This window comes from Cnephaeus nilssonii, assembly GCF_951640355.1.
Source record: "Cnephaeus nilssonii genome assembly, chromosome: X".
Classification (NCBI taxonomy): domain Eukaryota; kingdom Metazoa; phylum Chordata; class Mammalia; order Chiroptera; family Vespertilionidae; genus Cnephaeus; species Cnephaeus nilssonii.
Genome location: NC_137071.1, coordinates 70,225,165 through 70,253,037, shown reverse-complemented (window position 1 = coordinate 70,253,037; position 27,873 = coordinate 70,225,165). Strand labels below are relative to the sequence as shown.

At 48.6% G+C, this 27,873-nt stretch overlaps 1 protein-coding gene across 1 annotated transcript; it reads left to right on the top strand.

The window, feature by feature from the left end:
- Positions 1 to 233: 233 nt before the first annotated feature.
- LOC307096383 (glycine receptor subunit alpha-4) lies at positions 234 to 27,377 on the top strand (the record flags this gene model as incomplete). The annotated part of the gene is made up of 9 exons (XM_079765998.1): positions 234 to 304; positions 4,573 to 4,703; positions 4,962 to 5,029; positions 10,167 to 10,390; positions 10,515 to 10,597; positions 12,120 to 12,260; positions 15,241 to 15,455; positions 20,486 to 20,635; positions 27,061 to 27,377. The coding sequence occupies 9 exons, from the start codon at positions 234 to 236 to the stop codon at positions 27,349 to 27,351; spliced, it is 1,374 nt and encodes a 457-aa protein (XP_079622124.1). The 3' UTR covers positions 27,352 to 27,377.
- Between the last annotated feature and the right edge of the window lie 496 nt (positions 27,378 to 27,873).

Here is a 27,873-nt window from a genome sequence, read left to right as displayed (position 1 = left end):
AGAGAAGGAACTGGTAGGGTTATCTATGTCAAGATCATTTCTAGGGAAAGTGTTCTGGCCCCTGACTGGTAACAGCAGGGCAGAGGAAAGGAGAGCAGAGGAGAGAGACCCTGCAGGCTCCTTGTGAGCTGACCAAGTTGGAGGAAAGCTCTGTACTTTCGGCAGTCCCCTCAGGATATCCCCTCTCACCTTGGCAACCAGGCTGAGAAAGGGTTCTCCAGGGTCCCTGCAGAATGACAACTCGAGTTCCTGCAACCCTCTCCTTCTTTTTCCTCTGGACCCTGCCAGGGCAGGTCCTCCTCAGGTGAGCTGAGTGGGGGTAAGAAGAAGGTGCATGCAAACTCTGGCCGGGGGCAGCAGGGGCATTTGTCACAGTTTTTTCTAAGTTTGCAAAAACCCCACATTCTGGAGGGCTCCAGGGGAGGACACACATTCCCCCAATCAGGACCCAGGAGCCTTTCATGAAGTGGGTAAAGGCTCTGGAGCTGATAAGAAGGTTTCTGCATGGGTGGGAGTTTTCTGGGCCTAGGGAGGGGCTAGGTAGCTAAGCCGCAGAACAGAGGCCATCTGTCCTGTCATCCAATCCTATCCCCCTACACTGCTCAGATCCCTAAAAATGACACCAACATCTGCTAGCTGCCCACCCAAGAGACTTTGAGTAGCAGGGGTTTGCCCCAAACAACATCGGAATGAATCTAGGCTGACCATACCTTGGCTTTCTGCAGTCACCCTGCCTGTGTGCACATGGCTGCTCACTGTCCCTGGGTGGGCACTAAGTGTAAGTCATTCCCTGGCTTGGGAGCAAGACATGTTATAGGTTCCCTACAAATGTCCCCCAACTCATTTACACTTCTCATTCGACCAGGAGACAGTCTAGGTGAACAGGATGTGCTTAGGAAGAAAGATGGTTGTGGCTTGGGCTGAACTGGCCATAAGAACGGTACCTCCCAAAGTGGAGGCGGGGTGAGGGCCACTGCAGTACTATCTTCCTCCTCTTAATTCAAGAAACACACCAGGACTGCTTACCTCTGAGGAGCCTCCTGCCTTACTGCTTGCAGACATGTTGGCTGGCTAGAAGACAGGGATGAAATATGGGGGGGGGGGGGGTAAATTTCTTAAGAGTGAAAAACAGCCCAACGTGGAATGGCAACTAAGTTGGAGTTGATAGGAGGATGAGGCAGAAGTGGGCACCCATCTGGGCCTTGCTGGACCTTCTGGAGGGGAGGGGAGGCTACCTCAAGGCCCAAGCTTCAGTGGCAGCATTCCTGCTTGAGTAATTGAAGCAAGGCAGGCCCTTAGGAAGTCTTGAGTCCAACTCCTTTATTGTACACATGGAAACTAAGGCTTAGAGAGGGGATATGACCTGTCCAAGGTCACTCAGATACCCAGGAGCAGATCGGAGTTCTCTTCTTACCCCACTGCAGGGCCTTGCATGAGCAAGATTTTCAGCTCTGAACCTTCCCCATCTGCCATTTGGGTCTTCCCAGGAATGAAAGGGAGGAAGGAATTGCTACACACAGTGACTCTGCTCTCAGGTCCACAGACAAGGTAACCCCAGAATAAAGGGCTCAGTGATTGGAGCCCAAGACAGTGAATACCAAGGCTTGTGCCAGGGTCCTGGTGCTGGGGCTAGGAGAGGTGACCTGCGAGTGGGGCTGAGGAGGGTGGCAAGGGTCTGGCTGCTCCATGTGCAGGGGCCTGTAGCCTGCCAGCAGGCAGATGGCTGGTGGCCAAAGCAGCACCTAGCTTGTGTGAACAGCCTGTGGTGAAGCCATGGACTTCTGCTTACCGCTGCACCACCACCAGCGTTCTCGGATGTTCAGTCTCCTTAGGCCACCTGCTCTCGCAGCTCCTGCTTGGGGCAAAGGTGGCCTCTGTGTCAGGGTAAGGGCTTCCTTCCACTCAGGGGATTCAAGGAGGCAGGATTTTAGGTGGCCAGGGTATAGCTGCCACTGGTCTTCTCCCACTCTGGCTCATTGGCAGCCCACCCTGACCTGCTTGCATCACAGTATTGTGGTAGATGTACTTAGTTTTGAAGTCAATAGCTCTGGGTTTGAGTTTTAACTTTACCATTTACTAGCTCTCTGATTGTGAACAAGTGGCTTCACCTTGCTGGTATTCAGTTTCATCCTACCTAATAATAGACAAATATGCAAATTGACTGTACCTTCGCTAAGCCCAAGCCACGCCCACTAGCCAATCAGGACGAGTATGCAAATTACCCAACAAAGATGGCGGCTAATTTGCGTATCAAGACAGCATAGAAAGAAGCCAAGAGCTGCAGAAGGGAGCAAAGCTGCGGAGAAGCAAGCAAGCTGGGGGGGGGGGGGGAGGGGAGGAGAAGGGAGGAGCGGAGGTGGGGCCGGGGGAGAAGGGAGGAGCGGAGGCGGGGCCGGGGGAGGAGGAAGGAGAGCGGGGCGGGCTGGCGGAAAAGGGAGAAAAGCAGGGGGGCTGGCGGAGAAGGTGGGGCGGGGGACAAGGGAGGAGAGCAGGCGGGGCGGGGTAGAGTGCAGCAGGAAACCCTATTGCAGGATTTTTCCTACAACAGGAACGCTAGTTATCTATATAATGGGGATAACAATAGTACTTATTGAGAGGATTGATGTGAGAACAAAACTAGATAAGGTGAGCAAAACATTTAGTATGGTGCCTTAGCTATTTTTATTGTTGTATCCATTACTAGCGGGTGTATAGATTTACTGGGAAAGAAGAGCCCGCTGGCTCAGAGGAGACTGGGACCCAGAAGAACCACACGGTGCAGCAATGGAGAAGCTAGCTCGAGGCCTGGAGCAGTGGTGATGGCAGGAGAAGCAGGAGGCAAAGGTTCCATCCAGGAGTCCAGCCTGAGCTCAGGCCTTGAGCCCCACCCTTACCCTCAGGCTTTCCCGAGGTCCTGGTCCCTCCTCTAGCTGTTGGCTAGTAAGCAGAAAAGCTGGCATGTGGAAGAGTATTTGCTGCTCTTAGAGGGAAACTTGTCAAGGGAAAAAAGGGATGGCCTCTAGCCTAGGCCAAAGCACACTGGCTCCTTTCTCAAAATCAAGCTGTTAGAAGGAAAAGATAGTAGTTGACCCTCCTACTGGGAGGCTTTCTGATGCTCCTAGAGCCCTGCTTCCCAACCTGTTTTGTTGCCAAAGCATGTTTACCTGCCTGCAGTTGCCACAATCCTGAAATGAGTCCATCTCAAAACAGTTTCCTGTTGGAGCAAATGCCAGAAGCCAAGCCTCCCTCTCCAGAAGCTAGGTCATAGAGCAGTGATGGGCAACCTTTTGAGCTTGGTGTGTCAAACTTCGCCAAAAAACTGAGCATAACTCGGGTAGTGTGTCACTTTGAGGAAAAGACATTATTTCGCAAATGTTTCATCCTCAGGAGCAGCAAATGTTTCATCCTCGGCATGCGGCCACCTCAGCGGCCGCGTGTCATCAGAGATGGCTACGTGTGTCGGTGCTGACACGCGTGTCATAGGTTCGCCATCACTGTCATAGAGCCTGAGTGGCTCAGCATGAAGGCCAAAAAAACTGAAACCAACTCTCAGGGATTTATTATCCTTGAGCCCTTCCAATCCTTTGCTAGGTCAGGTAGGCAAAATGTTGCCATGGCCACTTTACTAGTATTTCCAGTGAGTGGTCACTCTTCTTTGAGTGCATTCAAGGCATCTTCAGAAAGAGAACGCTGGGACACAGACAACAGGTGGGGTGAGGGCATGAGTGGGGGGTTGGGGGGGAATGGGGGGATGAGGACACATATGTAATGCCTTAATCAATAAAGAAATTTTTAAAAATTAAAAAGAAAGAAATAGAACGCCGGATGAGCCTTGGGTTTGAGTCCTGATCCTGTCACTCACCAGCTGTGAGATTTGGGCAAGCCATTCATCTTTCAGTTTGTTTATTTGTTTTATATTCTACATATAAGTGAGATTATACAGTATTTGCTTTCTCTGACTTATTTCACTTAGCATAATACCCTCTAGGTCCATCCATGTTGTCTCAAATGGCAATATTTCCTTCCTTTTTATTGCTGTGTGATATTCCAGTGTATGTATCTTCTTTATCCATTCATCTATCCATGTTCACCTAGATTCCTTCCATATCTTAGCTATTACAAATAATGCTGCAATAAATATAAGGCTAAATATCTCTTTCTTCAAATGAGTGTTTGTTTTCTTTGGATGAATACCCAGAAGAGGAATTGATGGATCATATGGTAATTCCACTTTTAATTTTTTTTAGGAACCTCCATACTGTTTTCCATAGTGGCTGCACCACTTTATAGCCCCACAAGTCCCTCTTCTTTTGGAAGCCTGTTTTCTCATGTGTAAAATTGAAATAATAGTCCTTACCCCCATTACACTGAGAATGGTGAGGGTAAAAAATCTAATATATGTGAAAGCCATTTTCTAGACCTAACTGGTGAGCTGCCATGTTGGTTTATGGCTGTGGCACCCAGAGATGCATTCTGTCCCATCCTTCTGCCTGATGGGAAGATCAGCCAGAGGTAATTAGGAACTGGGAAAGAGAGGGTCTGTGGTAAAGGCAGAATACAACTGGCCTCAGACATGTTATCTCTCCTGTCCAGGGTGGCCTTGGCAAAAGAGGAAATCAAATCTGGGACCAAGGGGTCCCAGCCCATGTCGCCCTCTGATTTCCTTGACAAGCTTATGGGGCAGACATCTGGATATGATGCCAGGATTCGACCCAATTTTAAAGGTAAAAATCATTCATTCTAAAAAACCCCTCCCTCCCCTCGCCTTTTTGGGGACACACTGCCAAGATAGCTCCTATTGCCTGAATTTGGAGGTACAAGGCTAGCTCTTATAATTCAGAAGGAGCTTCTCCTCCCTGTTGCCCATGGGCACTGCCCTTTCCTAGCAGTGCTCTAGCCTTAAGCTCAGGGAGGGAGTCCGGGAACCTGTTCCCAGCCACATGGAATGCCCTGCCAATGTGACTGTGCTTTGCTACCCTTAGGCCCACCCGTGAATGTGACCTGCAACATCTTCATCAACAGTTTCGGTTCCGTCACTGAGACTACCATGGTAAGGTCTCTCTGTTCCCCACTTCCACTCTAGTGTGAATGGGTGAAGCCCTCTAGATAGCAAGCCTTTTCTCCCTCTGTTGTCCTCTTCCAGTTTCATGGTCATGGCTAAAGCCACGAGATGCATTGTGTAAAGTTGATCACTGGGAGGAATTCTTTCCCCAGTCCCTGGTTTCAGTGATAAAGGCAGATTATTCTAAGCAGCAGATGGTCCAGCTTGGGAGGTAGCTTGCTGCGGAACACAGGCTTTGGAATCAGAAAGCCTATGTTCAAATCCTGACTACCTCGAATAGCTGTGTGACCTTAGGCAGGTTACTTAAATCTCTGTCTCAGTTTCTTCATCTGTAACATGGGGGTAATTACAACACCCTCCTCACAGGGTGGGTTTGAAATTTAAATGAGGTGAAACACATAAAGCACTCAGCAGACAACTTGGTGCATAGTAAGTGCTTAATAAATGTCTTTTGAAACCAAGATGGCGGCATAGGTTAAACACCTAACCTACAGCCGGGCACAACAATATCAAAAACACAACTAAAAGTCAAAACGGACATCATCCAGAACCACAGGAAAGCTGGCTGACTGAAATGCGCACAATTAGAAGGAAAAAGAAAACTACAAGGAAAATCAGAGAAGCCGTAAAAGCTTGAGGTATGGAGACACGGGCGGAGACACGAGCCCGCGCGCGTGCGGGGAAGCCGGAGCCGGAGAGGAAGGGGCGGCTGGCCACCTGGCTGGCGTTCTCTGGCGGGAAGGAGATAAAAGCGCCAGATTGTGCTGAACCCCAGCTCCGACTGCACTGAACCCCAGTGCCCGGCGAAACCCTGGGAAGCCGGGCTCATGCTGGGGGAGTCTGGGCTGTGGGACAGAGACACAGAGGAGCTGCGCCGGAGCCGCGCACGGGAATGTGCGCAGAGGAGGGTCTGTTGCCTGTGCTGCTGGATTGCCCTAGCGGGAAGGAGACAAAAGCTCCGGACTGTGCTGAACCCCCAGTTCCAACTGCACTGAACCCCAGTTCCGGGAAAGACCCGGGGAAGCCATGCTCATACTGGGGAAAGCTGGGCTGTAAGGCAGAGATGCAGAGAGGCGGCGAAGAGCAGAGCACCAGAGGCGCACACAGGATTGTGCGCGGAGGATGGGCTGTTGACTGTGCCGCTGAGTCGCCCTGGAGGGAAGGAGACAAAAGCGCCAGACTGAGGTGAGCCCCAATTCTGACTACACGGAAACCCAGTTCCGGGAGAGAATCTGGGAATCCAGATTCATTGGGGGAGAAACTAGACTGTTTGGCAGCGCGCGAAACTCCAGGGCGCTTTTCTCTCAGAGGTGTTTGCTGGGAGTACAGAGGGACACTGAGACACAGGAACCTCATAGGGCGGGGCTGATGGGAAGCCAAGGCGGTAGGCTCCGCCCTGTAACTCCGCCCCATCCAAGCTGAACACAGAGGCTTTTACAATTTTGCAAGTCTAGTTGAATGGGGCTGTCTCCCGGCATAGACACAGCTGATCCTCACAGCCAATTGGACTGGAGGTCACATCCTCCCAGTGTACCAACAGCAATCAAGGCTTAACAACACCAAGACTTTGCACTCAGCCCACAAAGGGGGGTATCAAGAGCGACCACCTAGGGAGATTGGGGAAGCTGAGCGATAGGGAGGCAGCCAAAAGGGGAAGACACCGAAACAGGTCACGAATATAAGGGATGCTGTAATTCCTGCTGAGGGGCCACAGGCAGTAGCTGACCTACACTCCATTGGAGACCCAGAAACGAAGGCATCTAGTGGTCGGTGTGAGATGACATCAGATTTCGACCACTCCCATAAGGGACACATTCAAGAGGCAGACGCAGTGAGCGCCGAAGCCTTGCTGCACCAAGACCCGGCACATAGGCGTGTCTCCCGCACAGCAACTCTTCCTTTATAGACACAGAGGGTCCGCACGGCCAATAGGCCTGGAGGACAATTCCTCCCAGTGACACCAACAACAATCAAGACTTAACTATACAAACAAGGACCAAGATGGAGGCATAGGGCAGAAGCCTGATTGCTGCCTACCACAACGGTTTTGAGACTACAACGGGAGAGCGGAGCGGACACCATCCAGAACCACCGGAGGGCTAACTGAGCGGATGCTATACAACTAGAATAAAAGAGAGGGGTACGCGGGATGAAGCTGATGCCGGTGACCCAAAGACCACACTTTAAAAACTACGGCTCAGGCGACACAATGGCGGCCTGGAACGTGCTCGGCGCAGTTCCCCCAGCGGTCTCCGGCTGAGGGGAAGGCTTCACTCGCTGCCGAGCACGGACAGACGAGCCCCTGGGAGACATGGGGCGGGAGACTACGCGCTTGCTGACCTCCGAGTCCTTCAAGAATCTCAACGCCCCGGAAGCGGCCAGGTGCGCACGCTCGGCGACCGGCCACCGCTGCAGACCCAAGGGCCGACGCAGCCACCCCGGACCAGCCCGCCGCCGCGCACCGGGCACACCAGAGCTTTGCCGAGCCCGCCGCCCAACGAGTTCTGCGGTGGCTGCCCTGGAACTCTGAGAAAATGGCCGAAGGAATTGCTGAGAGGGAATTGACCAACAGGAATTGGGATCAAGAAGACGAAACTCCACTGGGTCCCGGATCCGGGTGAAGCCGCGTGCCCCTGGGTCCGGGTGAGGCTGGGAACTGGGTCAGGGTGAGGCTGGGCCCCGGGTCCGGGTGAGGCCACGTGCCCCTGGGTCCGGGCGAGGCCATGCGCCCCTGGATCCGGGTGAGCCTGGGTCCCGGGTCCGGGTGAGGCCGAGGGCCCCTGGATCCGGGTGAGCCTGGGCCCCTGGATCCGGGTGAGCCTGGGCCCCGGGTCCGGGTGAGGCCGCGGGCCCCTGGATCCGGGTGAGCCTGGGCCCCGGGTCCGGGTGAGGCCGCGGGCCCCTGGATCCGGGTGAGCCTGGGCCCCGGGTCCGGGTGAGGCCGCGGGCCCCTGGATCCGGGTGAGCCTGGGCCCCGGGTCCGGGTGAGGCCGCGGGCCCCTGGATCCGGGTGAGCCTGGGCCCCGGGTCCGGGTGAGGCCGCGGGCCCCTGGATCCGGGTGAGCCTGGGCCCCGGGTCCGGGTGAGGCCGCGGGCCCCTGGATCCGGGTGAGCCTGGGCCCCGGGTCCGGGTGAGGCCGCGGGCCCCTGGATCCGGGTGAGCCTGGGTCCCGGGTCCGGGTGAGCCTGGGTCCCGGGTCCGGGTGAGGCCGCGGGCCCCTGGATCCGGGTGAGCCTGGGTCCCGGGTCCGGGTGAGGCCGCGGGCCCCTGGATCCGGGTGAGCCTGGGTCCCGGGTCCGGGTGAGGCCGCGGGCCCCTGGATCCGGGTGAGCCTGGGTCCTGGGTCCGGGTGAGGCCGCGGGCCCCTGGATCCGGGTGAGCCTGGCCCCGGGTCCGGGTGAGGCCGCGGGCCCCTGGATCCGGGTGAGCCTGACCCGGGTCCGGGTGAGGCCGCGGGCCCCTGGCTCCGGGTGAGCTTGGGTCCCGGGTCCGGGTGAGCCTGGCCCCGGGTCCGGGTGAGGCCGTGGGCCCCTGGATCCGGGTGAGCCTGGCCCCGGGTCCGGGTGAGGCCGTGGGCCCCTGGATCCGGGTGAGCCTGGGTCCCGGGTCCGGGTGAGGCCGAGGGCCCCTGGATCCGGGTGAGCCTGGGCCCCGGGTCCGGGTGAGGCCGAGGGCCCCTGGATCCGGGTGAGCCTGGGCCCCTGGATCCGGGTGAGCCTGGGCCCCGGGTCCGGGTGAGGCCGCGGGCCCCTGGATCCGGGTGAGCCTGGCCCCGGGTCCGGGTGAGGCCGCGGGCCCCTGGATCCGGGTGAGCCTGGCCCCGGGTCCGGGTGAGGCCCTGGGCCCCTGGATCCGGGTGAGCCTGGGTCCCGGGTCCGGGTGAGGCCGTGGGCCCCTGGATCCGGGTGAGCCTGGGTCCCGGGTCCGGGTGAGGCCGTGGGCCCCTGGATCCGGGTGGGCCTGGGTCCCGGGTCCGGGTGAGGCCGCGGGCCCCTGGATCCGGGTGGGCCTGGGTCCCGGGTCCGGGTGAGGCCGCGGGCCCCTGGATCCGGGTGGGCCTGGCCCCGGGTCCGGGTGAGGCCGCGGGCCCCTGGATCCGGGTGGGCCTGGCCCCGGGTCCGGGTGAGGCCGCGGGCCCCTGGATCCGGGTGGGCCTGGCCCCGGGTCCGGGTGGGGCCGCGGGCCCCTGGATCCGGGTGGGCCTGGCCCCGGGTCCGGGGGGGCCGCGGGCCCCTGGATCCGTGTGAGCCTGGCCCCGGGTCCGGGGGGGGCCGCGGGCCCCTGGATCCGGGTGAGCCTGGCCCCGGGTCCGGGTGAGGCCGTGGGTCCCTGGATCCGGGTGAACCTGGCCCCGGGTCCTGGTGAGGCCGTGGGCCCCTGGATCCGGGTGAATCAGTGCCCCTGGGTCCGGCCGAGACCAAACCAGAGGGAGTCGGACCTGCATTACCACCATTTGTCCACCATCCAGAGCTGAGGGGTCAGTGCCGACATGTACTCATAGGGAACTGGTGGACATTGATATTGGGTCTCAAAAGAACTGTTGGTCCAGAAAGAAACTCACTACAGACTGATTCATTTGCCTGTCAGCATAACTATTATTGCTCGTCGCACATTCAATTCTTATAAGTACATCTCTAGTGACACATGATTTCGCTCATCTAGGGTAAATGATGAACAACATAGACTGATGAACAAGAACAGAACCAGAAACAAGGAGGCATCGATCGGACTATCGGGCCTCAGAGGGAGGATAGGGGAGGGTGGGGGGAGGGGGGAGAGATCAACCAAGGTCTTGTGTGCATGCATATGAGCCTAACCAGTGCTTAAGTTCAACAGAGGGTTGTGGCATCCAAGGGGAGGGGTGTGGGATGGGAATGGGGGGATGAGGACAAATATGTGACACCTTAATCAATAAAGAAATTAAAAAAAAATAAATAAATAAATGTCTTTTACCTTTCCATCCTTGACATATCAGCCCAAGGCAGGCTCCTTTTCCAGTGGATAATGCCCATTGCCCCTGAGATGTGATAACATTTCCATCTCATGTCCCTCCTGTCCATGTATGGCTTGCTGGGCCCCTGGAATATCACTGCCTCAGATGAGCCCATATCTGCACCTTCACAGGACTATCGGGTGAATGTCTTCTTGCGGCAGCAATGGCACGACCCACGACTGGCCTACCAAGAATATCCTGACGACTCGCTGGACCTTGACCCTTCCATGCTGGACTCTATCTGGAAACCAGACCTGTTCTTTGCCAATGAGAAAGGGGCCAACTTCCATGAGGTGACCACAGACAACAAGTTATTGCGCATCTTCAAGAATGGGAATGTGCTCTACAGCATCAGGTATTTGGGAGAGTTTGGGTCAAAAGGAAGAAGCCAGTAGAATCTGAGGGGTGGAAGGAGGGTCCCCTGTGTTGTGCTTGGTCCCAGTAAACCAATGTCACTTCTTTCTTACTGTCCCTGCCAGGCTGACCCTCATTTTGTCCTGCCCAATGGACCTCAAGAACTTCCCCATGGACATCCAGACCTGCACAATGCAGCTGGAGAGCTGTAAGTGTCCCTAGAGAGTCACAGAGTAAGGCCTGGGATCCCAGCTAGTTAACTCCATCTCATGATATTCCAGACAGGAAAAGGGCATCCCAGAGTGGGGAGGGACATCGCCAAGCACACACAATTCTTGACACAGATGAGACTAGAAGCCAGGGCTCGCTAACACCCAACCCAGTGTGTTTTTCCATTCCCCCACAATTTGCTGACCTGGCTGTTCCATGGGGCTGGGAATGGGAAGGCCCACCTTATATACAAACATCCTTATGCTTGTTATGAGGGGCCATTTAAGGGGCACTTCCTCTGCCCCAAATACGTTCCCTCTCACAGTGCCTGAAGTAATTCTACTTCAACTCCTCCTGAGTTAAGACATTCAAGATGCCTGTAAAACTGCCAGAGTTGACAGGGGTGGGGTACTCTTTGAATCTGAATACTTCATGAACACAGAGAAACTTTGTAAAGTGGTGGAAGAGGACAGTTCTAGGCTTAGGACAGTGCCCAGGGTGGCAAAGTCAGCCAAGAGCTACTCTATGGCAGAGGTTCCAGCCTGCAGGGGCTGCCCCAAGTGCAGAGAAGCTAAAGGACAAGGTTGAACCATCACCTATGTCCACTCCTTTGCCATCTCCTGGGCAAGGTGAGACTTTGAGATCAGCAGACATCCACTCAGTCCTCAGAAAACAAGGCTCGTTAAGCTGTTTCCAGCATGTAATAAGTTTGTCAGCTAGAATGTGCCGTGTGTGGTCAGCTCTTTAGAGTTCATAAACCAATTTCATGACTAGGTTCACAATACTCTCTCACAATTCTAAAAAGTAGGTAGAGCATTTTACAGAAGGGGATGTGACTTTCCTAATATGACAAGCTACTCTGGGTCAAGGCCCTACTCTGGACATTTGTGAGCCTTGGTGTTTCTGCTTCCATTTCTATCTGACATGTGTGAATATGGTCATAGATGTAGCAGGAGCCTTCACAAACTTCTAACTCTCTGTGAGCAACTTGGCATGTTCAGATGTTAGCTCTCCATTTTCCTCAGGCTAAGACTCTATGTTGTACACATTATCCCAAGCATGACTGGCAAGGTATAAACAGCTCTCTCCTCCCTGGGGTGAGGTAGCAGAAGCCTTGGCTCTAAGGCTGGCTCTGCTTGAGACATGTGGTTGGTAGACTTGCTTACTTCCCTGGGTTTGAGATATGGCAGGAAGTTTCCAGCTGGGTTCCTTGACATCTTTCCAACCTTTTGACCTGCTTTCTAGGTCTGCCAGAATAATTTCTCTTTGGGCCTTTCTAATGCCTGAGAACTAGGTAGGAAAGAAGCTGGAAATCTTTCTAATTTGCCCACTTAGGATGGGCCTATGAGACAATTGACCAAGTAGCCCCTTCAGAAAGGTTTCCCTTCCCAAGATGAGCATGGAGCTCCTAAAATCCAGGCCTTACTCCTCATCTGTTCTTTCTGGCCAGCTCTAACCCTCACCCTACCCCTATCCAACACCCACAATCTGCAACCCTCTGCCATCTCTGTCACTTTCAGTTGGCTATACCATGAATGACCTCGTGTTTGAGTGGCTGGAAGATGCTCCTGCTGTCCAAGTGGCTGAGGGGCTGACTCTGCCCCAGTTTATCTTGCGAGATGAAAAGGATCTAGGCTATTGTACCAAACACTACAACACAGGTAAACACCCAGGATCTTCACTGGCTCTGAGTCACAGGAGGGCCTCCAGATGGGAGGGAAGGGGGCAAGGCAGCCAACTTCTATGGAAGGTTCAGTCTATGTCAGATATAGTGTTAAATGCTTTAGATTCCTCATTTCATTATGGTAGGGGTTATCGGCCCCATTTTTCTGAAAGGGCAAACTGAGGTTCTAATAAGAAGTTAAATCAATTGTTCAAATCACACAGCTAGTAAATGGCTGATTTAGAATTCAAATTCAGATTGATCTAATTCCAAAGCCCATATTCTTGTCCCTGTCACATGTTACAGAGCAAATGGGCCTGTGCCACTGAATGGAAGTGTTCCACCTGTCTTGGGGTCAACTTCATGGGGAAGGGGGTGAAGATACATCTGGAAGTAGTCAATGACTGGGCTGAACCAGGAGGGAATAGGCCTCGGGGCACTTGCCAGCTTCTTGTCCACACCTTCTACTACTGCCAACGCTGCTGAACTCTCTTGGACTGGCTTGTCTACCCAGGTGTGAAATATGGGCTAGGGCAGTGGTCGGCAAACTCATGAGTCAACAGAGCCAAATATCAACAGTACCACGATTGAAATTTCTTTTGAGAGCCAAATTTTTTAAACTTGAACTTCTTCTAACGCCACTTCTTCAAAATAGACTCGCCCAGGCCATGGTATGTTGTAGAAGAGCCACACTCAAGGGGCCAAAAAGCCGCATGTGGCTCACGAGCCGCAGTTTGCCGACCACTGGGCTAGGGAGTAGAGAGGAGCTGCCAGAGCATCTGCCCCTGCTGCTTCCTCAATTCCCTTGGCAATTTGGCTGCTAAGACTTATGACCCTGAGATAGAGATCACAGGGTGAAGAGGAGAGATCCTAGGTACCTCCTATGGTGTGCCACCCTACGAATATGTGAGTTTCTGTATGGGGAGTGAAGAGAGGAATGGGCCTTTGAACTTTTTTAAATGCTGGTGGGAGTGGAATTTGGTATAACCTTTATTGAGGGGTGAAACCTGGCAATTTGTATGTAGTCCCCTGGAAAGCCTATTCAAATGTTGATTCCTGGGCTCTACCCCTCAGAGATTCTGGTCTGCATTTGAACAAACCATCCTGAGCATTTTGATGCAGGTGGTCCAGGGGGCATGTTTTGAGAAACTTGAATCTAGAAGCTAAAAATGTTTTCCTCCCTGATGATCCAAGAATCCCCATTCCTTGGAATTTATTATAAGGAAATATTTTAAAATATCATATTGACTTTAGATCCCAAGAAGGCTCCTGGGTCACTGTTTATACTAGCAGAAACATGGAATTGTTGTAAATATCCACCAATAGGACAGAGGTTAAGTAAATTACATAGTGCCTCTGCTTGGTGGGGTATTACCCAAATGTTTAACAGGATGCTTGCAAGTTGCTTATATCAACAGGGGAAAGTACAAGTGGAAAAGGCTTAGATTCAAAGTTGTATACACAGAATAATATATTGTGGTAAAAGAAACAAATCAAAAGCACGTGGCTTAAAATTCTGGAAGGAAATAGCACAAAATGTTTTTAAAGTAGTGTGATGTACTATATTTAGATAAGAGCAAGAACTTTGGAGTCAGAGCAGAGCTTGAGTTCTGGCTCCACCATTTACCAGTGGGTACCCTTAAGAAGCATAACTTGATCTCTTCAAGCCTCAGTATTTCTATCTGTAAAATGGAAAATAATATTTTCCTGCCCTAAAGAGTTCCTATGGGATTTAAATGAGACAAACTTAATAAAATCAGAGTACTTAGTAGGGGCTTGTCAGCTTGTGAGTATTATTATTCCTTCTCTACTTCTCACTTTTTTTCTGTACTAAACAAGTGTGAATTTTGTCATTACAAACAAAACTGCTATAACCAAAAAAAATATATATATATATATGGATACTTAGCAAAGGTATGTCATGGCAAGAAGCCCAGAGTGAGGTGAGGTGGGGTGGACCAGGGGAGCAGTAGATCACAGCATCACACAGCATTTCAAAGCCATAACCAATCACTCATGAAATCACCAGCCTTGAGGAATCAGTCAGGCCTGATAACAGCAAGCCTAAGCCAGAATAAAATAACAGTATACACATCCTCTGCTTTTTGCTTTGGTTATTCTGAACCTCTGCCTCTAAGAGAAGCTCTGAGCTAGTGTTTTCTTAGCCTCAGCGTGTGGGAAGCAGCGCAAAGTAAAGATGGCTGGCAGAGGAGGCAAAGCATTGATACATGTGCCTGGAGCCAATGCACTTTTGTTGGTGGACTAGAATGCTGCTGCCTGATGCTCTATAGGAACCAACCCGCTGCATGCTGTCCACAGCTGGTCTCTCTTGGACATTGTTTCCAGATGTTTGCTATTCAGCTGCTCTCACTTGCTTAAGACATAGACAGTGTTTATTTCAGTGAATCATTGTTGTTAGAGAGTTTCTAGTGTACCAGCAAGCCCAAGCAAGGCTGCTGAGATTTGAGTGGAGTCTAAGCTCATTGCTTTCTTAATAATGATGGTAGTACCAGCTACCTATGTGCTCAACACCGAAAATACATTATCTCATTTAATTCCCACAATAGCCCAGTGATGAAGTTGATATTATTATCACTCTGTTTTACAAGCAAGGAAACTGAAACTCAAAAAGGTTAGGTGTTTTCCCTGAGGTCACATAACTAGTAAATGGAAGATTCAGAATTCAAGTCTAGCTCTGGAGCCCTTCTGCTCTTAATCCTCTTGTAGTGATATCATGTGGAAGGCCTTCTGCTGGAAACGAAAATGCTGGGAGCAGGAGGTCAAGTCCTTGATGGCTGCTCTGAGAGCTTCCTCAAAACACATTTGGCACTCCCTGGGACCATTTTGAAGACTCATTTATTGGTCCAGCTGAGGAACCCAGAGGCTAGTCCTTGGAGATAAGACTGCCCTAGTCCTGCCTCTCAGGCTCAGCTGCAGGCTGGACACCGGGGCCTCATACCTCACCTCTTTCCTTGCAGGGAAATTCACCTGCATAGAGGTAAAGTTTCACCTGGAACGGCAGATGGGCTACTATCTGATTCAGATGTACATCCCCAGCCTACTCATCGTCATCCTGTCCTGGGTTTCCTTCTGGATCAACATGGATGCTGCACCTGCCCGTGTGGGCCTAGGCATCACCACCGTGCTCACCATGACCACTCAGAGCTCTGGCTCCCGAGCCTCTTTGCCAAAGGTGAAGAGACATGCAATAGAACGTGCTTGCCATAGAGCTCCCTGTTTCCCATTCATCTCAAACCCCACCTGCTCATTATTTTCCTTGGATTTAAGGTAGAGAAGAGCCATTGAGCAAGAGCAAGTGGCTGCATTCTCTTCCCCCATAACATACGGCTAACAGTGTGGAAGCTGGGGTCATGGATGCTGTCTGGCTAGGGAACAGGTAGAGACAGTGCCTGATTTACTTTGACTTTCACCAGGAAATACTACCATGTCTAAGATGAAAAGACCCTTAGCAAGTAGAAAGTTTCCCTCCCCCATGGTACAGATGAGGATAATACAGCCTATACAGAATGACCTTCTCAAGGTCATGGCCCACAAGAAACAAAGAAATATAAGCATTTTAAACCAACAGTTGTCTCTTACTGTGTCAGAAATCAGATACTATTACAAAGAGCTCTAGAGACAATGTCTGTTCTTTTGGGGTGAGAAAAAGTTGAGGTAGCAAATAGTGATTAAAGTCAGTGGACTCTGCTCATCTGGGGCCTGGTGATGTTTTGATTATGCTAAAAGATTTGTGCTGATGGGACTGGGCTAAGTTCTCCCTGCCTTGTGTCTTCATGTATGGAATTTAGAGGTCACCTCAAAGTCCTATGGTCAGCAAGTCTCTGAAAAAAAAAAAACAGGGAGAAAGCCCATCCATTCTATAAATATTTATTGAGCATATACTATGTACCAGACACTGTACTAGGCCACAGAGAAATCATGGGAAGCAAAAACAACAGAGTTCCTTGTGGATTTTACAATGAACATATTCCCTCTTGTTCTGATTTGATGGGAACCAGGACCTGTGATCTCTCATCTCCTAGTGCTCATTCCTAAGAAGTTTACTGAGGACTTAAACAGGGGGTAATCTGGACATCCCTAGTAAATTTACCAATTTGCTAAATGAGAGTGAGTAGTGGTTAAGAGAGATTAGAGTCAGGCATATTTAGGCTTAAGTCCCAGCCTTATCATTTACTAATGGTGACCTTAGGAAAATTTCTAAACCTTTCAATCTCCTCTCCTGTAATGTGGGAATAAGAATATTACCTCTTCCAAAAACAAGGGTGAAAAAAGAATATTACTTCTTCTAGAGGATTATTACAAAAAAATAAGTAAGACAATGTATTAACACAGAAAAGTGTTTGGCAAATAGTAACCACTCAATAAATGCTAGCTATTATTGTAATTATTAGGCGTCAGGGTAGAAATAACTGAGTGGTAGACCTAGAGCTAAAGCAGCTGGTGATGATCCCAATTATTTTTAAGATACCAGGAAATCTTTGAGGTGGTCCAACACCTTTAGGGATAATTGGTGACAAAGTTCAGATTAGTATCGAGTGTCCCAGGGGAAATTGTCAGAGATCTTTTCCTATGATTATGTTTTCTAAATGGTCAGGGGTATTAAGGAGGGGCTATTATGGCCGTTTTGTGCTAATGGCCTTGCATGAAGACCAGAGGCAGAAAAGTAGTTCAGACCTAAGAACTCTGTCCTAGTTTACTGCCACTGCCACGCAAAGAGATTCTACTCTAACTCATTCTGTCTTGCCCTCTCAGTAGGTTTTGATGACCTTTTTGTTGACCTATTATCCAGTAAGCAAAATATGAAGGCATGTATGTACCCCAAACAAAATAGTTTCACTGACCAGCCCCCACAGAACAAGGGATTGAGTAAATCAGGGAGCTTCTGCTCATTCTTGAGTGTATGCAACATTAAATTTGGTGGAAGCCCCAAAGAAAGAGGTGGGGCCAGGTCAGGGGCTTCTGAAAACCATACCAATCCCACCCCAGTACAACGCTAGTGTGGAGGATGAGAGAAGCAGAGGCTCACATTGTGAAGGAACTCAGCTGGGATAGTCATTCCTCATGTCCCCAGGAAACCACTTCTTCATTGTCATGTGGGGGTCCCAAAGGCATTGATCTCTGTCTCCTTGCCATTCTTGATATATACAATGCCAGGTGGCTCAGTGTAGAATGGAAAGGCTAAATGGAATATTCTACCAGGGACTGAAAGATTAGACCTAAAGCCACAGCAGTTGGAGAAGTGACCCAATTCTCTCGAGATCCTGCAATCTAAATGGCCCATAGTTCTTGGGGTAGGTAGTAGTGAGGAGGGCAAAAACAGGAAACAGAAGCCAGTACAGAAAAATACATTGCTAAACCATCCACTCATCCATCCATCCATCCATCCATTCTTTCAAAAAATATTTACTATGTGCCAGGCACTCAGCTAGGCTCTGGGATTGAACAGTGGATATGATAGAAATAGTCCCTGCCATCCAAAAGTTCAGTCTAGTGAAGGAATGGCCAGTTGTATTTGATGGATGCTAAGAAATTATAAGTAACCTAGGCACATAGAGCAGAGGCAACCAATCCAGACTGGAATGTTTAGGAAAGGCTTCCCAAAGGATGTGGTATCTGAAGTGAATAGTAAAGTAAAAGTTATTGAGGTAAGAGAGACAGGAAGATACTGTCTCCTGGGGAAACTACTGAAATAGTTCACCATGGCAGGATCATAGATTGCAAGGGGTAAGATGGAACTGAAGAAGTAGGCAGAGGTAACTAAGATGTTACACTATGGGAAGTATAGACTGTATTGTAAGGGTACTGAAGAGCTAATGAATGGTTGGTAGCAGGGGAGTGATATAATCACATTTACATTTTGAAAACAAAACTCTAGCTACTGTTTTGGGAACAGATTGGAGATGGCAAGCATAGATGCAGGGAGACCATTTAGGAAATTGTTGCAGTCCTTCAGATGAGCTAGGATAGTGAGTGGATGGATTCCAGAGATATTTAAGATATACTACTGACAAACTCATCCTTAACAAGACTCTTCCTGCTGCTTCAAGTGTCCTTTCCTTTTGATGATCCAACGCCCTTTACAGACCTAGCTTATCATTACCTCATTGTTAATCTTTGCAGCAGTTACTAGACATCCCTGGGAGCACAGTGGGACTTGGAGATAGAGAATTAAAGAGGATGCCCTCTTAGTAGTAGGTGGCAAAATGGAAATAAAAGAATGCTTAATCAGGGTTGCCTAGCAACCCACCACTATCACCCACCTCAGTGGAATGCCCCTAAAAGAGGTAGAGCAGGGTTTCTCAACCTTAGCACCCTTGCCATTTTCGGCGAGATAATTCCTTGGTGTGTGTGTGTGTGTGTGAAGGGGATGCGGGGTAGAGACCTGTGCATTGTATGATGTTTAGGAGTGTCCCTGGCCTCTACCCACTAGATGCTAGTAGCCACCACCAACCCCAAAATTGTACAACCAAAACTGTTTCCAAATATTGCCAAATGCCCAAGTTAAGAACCACGAAGATGGAAGGTTTATCCAGTGAGACCTATTCCTTACCTGGAGTCTGCAGTACCTTCACTGTCCAACATAGCAGAAGCTGGTGAAAGAAGTGGTCTGTCATCAATTCTGTTCTTGCTAGGGACCCCTCTAGGCTGAGCTCAGCTGCTCAAAACTATGTAGGGAGTCAATCTAGTCGAGGAGGTAAACCTTTACAAGTCTGACTTCATAAACTCGAGTTCTGAACCTTTTCTTGGTCCCACTCAGCCACAACTCTATTCCAGAAGTGAGTATTCAATATTCACAAGGGAAACAAGAGAGAAAAGTACTTAAGGGTTTCCAAGACAGGTAGTGAGAGAACAGCACTAAGGACTAGATAGCGCTCTCTTAGGATCCCTTCCCTGTTCTGCTCTCCCGTGTGGGATATGAGGCCCCAACTTGCCACTGAGCTCAAGTCCTTAGCAGGGGACTCTCACAAAGAGCTGGAGGAAAAACCACAGGGTCAAGGGAAGAACAGGGGTGGAGGAGGAAAAGGGAGGAACTCCTGATATGATATTGAGACTTCGGCCTAGGTAAATGGCAGTGCCACCGAATCAAAAGCTCAGAACCCCTAACCCCAAGATTATGCCTTCTCACTGGGTGATCTTGGCTAAGACTTTTTCTCTTAGGCCTCAAGTGTCCTCACATGTCTCTTAGGGGAATAACCAACCCTGACCAATTACCACCATGGCTGTGAGAACTCTAGAACATAAAAGGGGGGGGGGAGAAAAGAGCCAACAAATGCAACACTCATGTTAGTTGCTACTTATTGAAAGAAAAGACTCAGAAGATGCCTTTGTCAGTGTGTTTAGTGGTTAGAGCATCAGCCTACACAACAAAAGGTCACAGGTTCGATTCCCAGTCAAGGCACATACCTAGGTTATAGATTTGATCCAAAGCCCCAGTCAGGGTGCATACAGGAGGCAACCAATCTATGTGTCTCTCTCACATTGATGTTTCTTTCTCTCTCTCCCTCTCTCTCTTCCCTTCCTCCCTTCCACTCTCTCTAAAAATCAATGGGAAAAAATATCCTTGGGTAAGGTTTAACAACAACAACAACAACAAAGAATCAGAAGAAGATAAGAATAAAAAAAAATCAGCCCTGGCTGGTTTGGCTCAGTGGATAGAGCATCAGCCTGCAGACTGAAGGTCCCAGGTTCGATTCCGGTCAAGGGCACATGCCTGGGTTGTGGGCTTGATCCCCATTGGGGGACGTGCAGGAGGCAGCCAATCAATGATTCTCTCTCATCATCGATGTTTCTATCTCTCTCCCTCTCCCTTCCTCTCTGAAATCAATAAAGATACATTTTTAAAAAAAAGAATAATCAGAATCAGAAGTAGAAGTACAAAAAGGAAGGAAGGAAGGAAGGAAGGAAGGAAGGAAGGAAGGAAGGAAGGAAGGAAGGAAGGAAGGAAGGAAGGAAGGGAGGGAGGTAGGTAGGTTTAGGAAGGAAAGTAGATGGAAGTGGAGGTTGGACAGTGTAGAGAGGTGAAGGATAATCTGACATAGGACTTCAGACAATGGGACATATGGTAGAAAGCTTCTTTAAAAAACAGAAGAAAGTCAAGATAAAACTGAAGAACACCAGGTAGTTGATATGGGCTGGCAACCCACTGGATAGGCCATGGAAGAACTCTAGAAAGGTTGACTGCTCTGTTGATGGATGTTACAGGTGTCCTATGTGAAGGCAATCGACATCTGGATGGCTGTGTGCCTGCTCTTTGTGTTCGCTGCCCTGCTGGAGTACGCTGCTGTGAATTTTGTCTCCTGTCAGCATAAAGAATTTATAAGACTTCGAAGAAGGCAGAGGCGCCAGCACATGGTGTGTATAATTAGGGAGGGGCCAACTTTCTCCCCAGGACTCCTTTCTTCCTACCACTCTTCCCACAAACTAGACCAAACCTAGGGCTGCAAGGACTAGACAGGCAATCAGAAACCCTGGATTCTAGTCCCCAGGTGGTCACAGATAAATTAAGTACTTTAACCCCTTTGATTCCATTTCCTTATCTGTCCATTGGAACACTAATGTCTATAGGGCAATCTACTAGAGTGATTAAGAGCATGGGCACAGAGCTGGGCACATAAACACTGAAAAAAATGTTAGCCAGTATTAGAACCTTATCAGGTTAATCCATATGAGATTGTTTTGAGAATTAGTAATGGTTGCTCTTGGCTCTCCTTCCACCCAAGAGAAAGGTACTCCAGGTTGTCATATACTGATTAAGAATTCAATAGCTCTAGCCGGTTTGGCTCAGTGGATAGAGCGTTGGCCCATGGACTGAAGGGTCCTGGGTTCAATTCTGGTCAAGGGCACATACCTCGGTTGCAGGCTTGATCCCCGGCCTGGTCAGTTGTACCATGTGGGAGGCAACCAATTGATGTGTCTCTCTCACATCAATGTTTTTCTCTTTCTGTCTTTCCCCCTTCTCCATCCCCTCCACTCTCTTTAAAAATCAATGGAAGCCCTAGCTGGTTTGGCTCAGTGGATAGAGCGTCAGCCTGCAGACTGAAGGGTCCCGGGTTCGGTTCTGGTCAGGGACATGTGCCGGGGTTGCGGGCTCAATCCCCAATAGGGGGCATGCAAGAGGCAGCCGATTGGTGATTCTCTCTCATCATTGATGTTTCTGTCTCTCTCTACCTCTCCCTTCCTCTCTGAAATCAATAATAAAATAAATAAAATAAAATAAAATAAAATAAAATAAAATGGAAAATTATCTTCGGGTGAGGATTAACAAACAAAACAAAAGAATTCAAGAGTCCAGCCTTGGTGCCTTTTAGGAGAGGATTTTAAAAGGGCCCTTATAGCTATGCTGGAATTGAGAAGCCATCACTTGCCTCTTCTAGCTGTTGGATTTCTTTGCCTTGAACTTCATTGGATGCATCAGAGTTGTTGGAAATGAATTGTTCTCTCTTACTCTTGTTTGCTAACCCCATATCTTCTACAATAGAGTGATCACCTGGGGAAATTGAGTAAGGATCTTGTCGTCATGACAATGGAGGCAGTTTACCCCCCAATGCCTAGACAATAGGTATTAGGTACATTGTCATGGCAACAGAGATGCCTGAGCCACTCTCACAGAAACAAGTGTCAATGTATGAGCAAAGCTGAAAGCTTTGCTGATCTACATACTGGTCGCTTAATCATCACACACAGAGTTCCTGTCTGTCTAAAGCTCTGACTCATTGCTTTCTGCCTAGTATGGGGGCTCAAAAGCCAGAGGGGCAAGCACATATCTCTGGGGAGGAGGAAGAGGGAAGGGAGGAGAAAAATGATGTTCTGAGCCCCCTGTTGGAGACACTCTAGCACTAAAGCTCCTCTCCTCTTAACACCCCACCTCCCACTTCAGCTGCTCCTGAGGTACCCCTACCATATGTCATGATGAAGGCAGGGCTCCTGTCTCATCTATCAGATTTTAGGAATTTATCAATTCTTGCCCTGCTTTAATCCTTTAGTTGGGCCCTGGGAATTTTGCCCTCTAGTGGAATGATTCATAACTGCATCTCCTTGAGTAAGACCCATTCTTCAAGAGACCTATAAGCCCTTCCTATCCCATGCTGAAGGATAGAAAAATATACAGACTTGGCATAAGGGCAAGAGGATGCACTATTTTCTAATATAACTGCCCCTACCCCCTCTTTAGCTAAGTCAAACCTTCCTGCAGCTACCAAAATCCTATTGTTATAGGAATTTTTATCTTGATGCCTTCTCAATGCCTACCTTGGAAAAGAAGAGTAGGCTTCCAAACAGTTCCAGATTCCTTTTGCCAGCTAAATTGCCTGTGTGGGTGTCCCAGCAACAGAAGACTGCTGCAGTTAGTGTAGAGCTACTGGTTGACACTAGCCCCACCACCTTCCCTTCACCTCTCCCTCCCCGAACTGCCCACAGCCTATCCCCTCCTGGTTGTATATAGGTGGATCCTGATCTCATAATGGAGTCTGTCATAACCAGTGCTCAATTATGAGTTACAACAGTAGCTTGGGCCCTACTTAGGCTCATGGATCCTTCCTGAAAGTTGGCTGGGCTTACTATTAATGTAAATAAAACTTGAAAATCCAAACCATTAGTCCTTGGCCCACTTTGAGTTTCCTAAAGCCACTGCTATCCCAGAGGAATGGTAGCAGGGATCCTGGAAGTCACTGAGCTGGCTGAAAAAATTGATGCAGAGTTGATCCAGTTTTAGAACCTCTCTCTGGGCCCTGCTGGAGAAGCAGCAGTCTTTAGTCTGAGAGAAGCCCTTTTAAGGGAAGGGAGATAATCCACATGCTTTTCAGGGAACCCATAGCCAATCGAGTTTTAGGTGTGTTCTAGGAGCCAGCCAGCTGTTCACCCGACTCCAGGCTTAATATTGTTCTTTTCTAATCTCTCCTCAACCACCAAACTCGACTGCATGATGGTCTTCTTCCATGTCACTGTCTAAAGTAGGTTACCCTTTTCCCATACATTTCTGATTTGTCTTCCCAGCTAGTCTAAGTGTCACAGGGAAGGGTCTGTCTCTCTTGATTTTATAACCTCACTGAGGCCTAGCACCAGGCTCTGGACACAGTACCATTTAACCCAGTTCACCAACCTTTGTAGGCTGACTGGTGAGGGCTATTTTTCAAGCTGGAGAGAGAGGAAGCCTTGCTATTATCAATAGGATACCTTGAGAAATTGAAGAAATTTCAAAATATTGCCAAGTCCTCTCAGGGGCTTGGCCCCACAATGCTGCTTGCCTCTGTCCCTTCCCCAGCACCCTCCTCCATTCTCCAATCTCTTCTCTTCACTTCAATACCTATCATTCAATACCTATCACTCTTTCCCATCTCCACACCTCACCTCCCACACTGTGCATTCCCTTACCAGGTTGGTTTTGGAATATCTTCCCTCTCTAGTTCCCCAGCCCTCCTCCCCTATATATAGCTACAACAAAAAAATGTTCTATTTCAATAACTGTGGAAGCAATAATGTGGTGTTTAAGTCTCTATTATCCCTCCCAACACACACACACACACACACACCCCTCAGAAATGGGCCTAAATAGATAATACCCAAATACAGGACCCCCACCCTTGGATTTCAGGTCACTTATCTTTGCTCCCCCAACTACAAATGGTGTAATACATTTTTAAAATTTTCTTAAAGCCAAGAACCACTTACTCTATATTAGCCACATTTTTTCTCCTGTGTAAAATAGCATTTTTCAGCCTTGGAAATATTTCCCTTTAAATTTACTGTGATTGGAGAAAAGGGGGAAATAATGAGATCTATAAAAACAGAAACAGCCATTGGATTCAATTCTCTTGCAGAGCTTTTTGCAAATAAATATAGTTCATGCTTGTATCTTCTTGCTGGGGGGCTGAGGGGATCAAGATGAGCAGTGAGGAATGGGGGATCTGAGGGACCTGAACTGGAAAGCAAAATAGAAAATCCTTTTATTTATCCCCTTATTTTTCAATTATTTGGGGGTTATTTTGTTTACCTCTGGTTCTTCATTTCTAAAATGGGTCCAGCACAACCTCTCATGTAGGAATAATGTGGAAATGAATTTGAGAATACAGGTTAGGTGAGCCAGGGACTTTGGTGACTGAGGTTACATAAATAACTGAGCAGAGAGCTAAGGTTGCCCCACTGCAACTCAGGGCCAAAGCAAAAACCACAGTTGTGAATTGTCTCTGGCCTACTACTCACACAACTATCTCCACAAAACCTGGCAAAATCAATGATTGGGTAGCAAAGCTCTCTTGTGGGGAAACTTAAGAGAGATTCTTCCCTATGCCAAAGGTGCTACACTTTCTAGAGGCTGAGAGCATGAGGACATTGTGCAGAGGTGGGGCAAGGAGTAATTTTTTTTTTTCTGGCAAGGACTTTGTAACTGAGTAAGATCTGGCACCATGTGAAAAAATCCATTCCCTGTCCTATATTCTGAAGCATGTGGCTCATCAGATCATTCATTTATTCAACTGCTATCCACTGGATGCCTACTAGATGCCAGATACTGTGCTAGGCATGGGGGACACAGCAGCGAACAGGACTACTGCTTTTTCCCAAGTTGGTACCATGAGCCTATAGGAAGCAGGAAAAGACATGGGATCTGTTGTCGAATCTCTGCTTTGAGCTTGCCTTTCCCTGATGCCTGATGATAGGCTAGGCCAGTGGTCGGCAAACTGCGGCTCACGAGCCACATGTGGCTCTTTGGCCCCTTGAGTGTGGCTCTTCCACAAAATACCACGGCCTGGGAGAGTCTATTTTGAAGAAGTGGCATTAGAAGAAGTTTAACTTTGAAAAATTTGGCTCTCAAAAGAAATTTCAATCGTGGTACTGTTGATATTTGGCTCTGTTGACTAATGAGTTTGCCGACCACTGGGCTAGGCCTTCTAGTGATATAATAATTAAGGGTCACTGGGACCCAACAGACAAACATCTCATCTATGAAGCCACTTTACAATATGTTATCACAACTTCAGATGTCCCATTATAAGAACCCTATGATGTCCTTCTAATTGCATAGCATGTGTAAAAATCTACTTTATTCATTTTATGTATATCTATGTCACATCCATTCAACAAGCATATTTCTTATTCTGTTTTAGCACTGAAAGTCCCCAGTCTCAGGAAGCCTTCAGTCCTGGGCAAACCAAGAAAGTAGTTGGCATCATTCCACAAGAGGGCATTTCACTTCAGGTGTTTTCTTAGCTGAAGCTTTTACTCTTGTAAACATCAATACTCTTAAAAATTATAACCATCTTTGAGTGAAGTATTTCTAGGTTCTGGTATATATTTACTTGTCTTCTGTCTAATTTCCAAGCTGTGAACTATCATTTCGGATGGTAGTGTGTCCTTTAGAAGTAGACAAAATTAGGCGTGTTTGAGTTGTATATAAACAAAGAGTAAATAGGATCTGAGTGGGGGGGCCTGAAAGGCTCTTATATGAGTAAAGCTCTATTGATCATGCAGGGGCTTTGTCTCTCTCTCTCTCTCTCTCTCTCTCTCTCTCTCTCTCTCTCTCTCTCTCTCTCTCCCCCCTTCCCTCTCACCCTCCCTCCCTCCTCTATCTCTCCCATTCTCTATCTCTCTTTTTCTCTCTAGCTCTACTTCTAACTCTATATTTCTGTCCTTACTTCCTGGTTCTCAGCTGTGTGATAGCTATGCAAAGTTGTCAGCTGAAGATTAGATAAATGAACTTTGCATAGTCTGCTACATTACTTAGTGCTCATATAAAATTTACTTCCTCAGTGTTAATGTGTTCGTCATAATGCATGTAGCATAGATGAAAGGAATGTGTACTGGATAAGAAATGTTACCCTAGATGTACTGACCCCTATGTCGAAATCAGCTGATTTGCAGAGAAACACATATATCTGCAATAGAGTAATCAGCTTTACCCTCATTTGGATAACTCACTAGGTTATTTAAAATTTTTGGAATTTTCATCTTTGAGTGGAGATAAACAATTTTTAAAAGATACCATGTAGCCCTAACCGGTTTGGCTCAGTGGATAGAGCGTCGGCCTGCGGACTCAAGGGTCCCAGGTTCGATTCCGGTCAAGGGCATGTACCTTGGTTGCGGGCACATCCCCAGTAGGGGGTGTGCAGGAGGCAGCTGATTGATATTTCTCTCTCTCCCTCTCCCTTCCTATCTGTAAAAAATCAATAAAATATATATATTTTTAAAAGATACCATGTAAATGGAGAATTAATTTTGTAGCTCTTGAAAATCATTGAATTCAAGTTCAGCAAGTCTAAAAATCTCAACTGTGCTTTCTAAAGATTTCATTTTTTTTGTTTATTCTGTTTATTATCAGTCAGAGATAACATTGAAATGTTCCTCCCACAGTGGGTTGGTACTTCACCAGCTTTTAGATGGCTCTAAATGATGTTATCCATTTTAAAAAAGCAGCTTGGGGCTTATCTGCAAATGGAAATGAAATCGTAACATACCATATGACACTTAGCATATATGTATCTCATGAGTAGTTTTGTGGCCATTAAAAAAAAAGCATGCAAAAGGCCTGTGGATGGGAAATGCTAATTATTTGAGCCTGTGGTAGGAGGAGGGGCAGATGGCACAGTAAAGACCAGGCTCTGGGTGGGAGGTGGCAGAGCAAAGAGTGGTGCAGATTAAGATGATAAATGTCGGGATCTAGTAGCAGTGGTCTAGACACCTTGTCTGCATAGCCTCACCTGTGAGATATTTGTATGGACGGCTCTCTATCCTTCTGCCTTAGAGCTGTGTCCTCACATTCTGCCTTTTCTTCCATGTAATTCTAGGAGGAAGATATCATCCGAGAAAATCGCTTCTATTTCCATGGCTATGGCCTGGGCCACTTCCTGCAGGCAAGGGATGGAGGTCCGATGGAAAGTTCTAGCATTTATAGCCCCCAGCCTCCAGCCCCTCTTCTAAGGGAGAGAGAAACCATGCGGAAACTCTACGTGGACCGAGCCAAGAGGATTGACACCATCTCTCGGGCTGTCTTCCCTTTCACTTTCCTCATCTTCAACATCTTCTACTGGGTTGTCTATAAAGTGCTATGGTCAGAAGATATCCACCAGGCACTGTGAATAGGATCAGGACTAGAGAGTCTAACTGCTGGCCTCCTTCTTCCTCGTGGATGGACTTTCCCCGTTAGATTCCACCAGGAGGTTAAACAGTTTCTTCATGATCTGCCACTCAGAACTTCATTGGCCAATCCCAAAACTATGTGGGTCTATACTATATAATGCCGACGGTGGCTGCACAAGATGGTTTGTCTACTCTAATCCAGATTTTCTCCATGCTATCCTGTTTCTCATGAAAGTAAATCTTGGACATACTCTGGGATGACCTTCCCTTGCTGAAGCCTCTCTGTTTTCCATTTCTCTAGCGGAGACTATTCAGACCACTGCTACTAGATCCCGACATTTATCATCTTAATCTGCACCACTCTTTGCTCTGCCACCTCCCACCCAGAGCCTGGCCTTTACTGTGCCCTCTGCCCCTCCTCCTACCACAGGCTCAAAGAATTAGCATTTCCCATCCTCAGGTGCTGCCCTGTGTGACCCAGTCAGGTTTTCTTGAGGGTGGAAGGAAGGCAAGGTGATAGG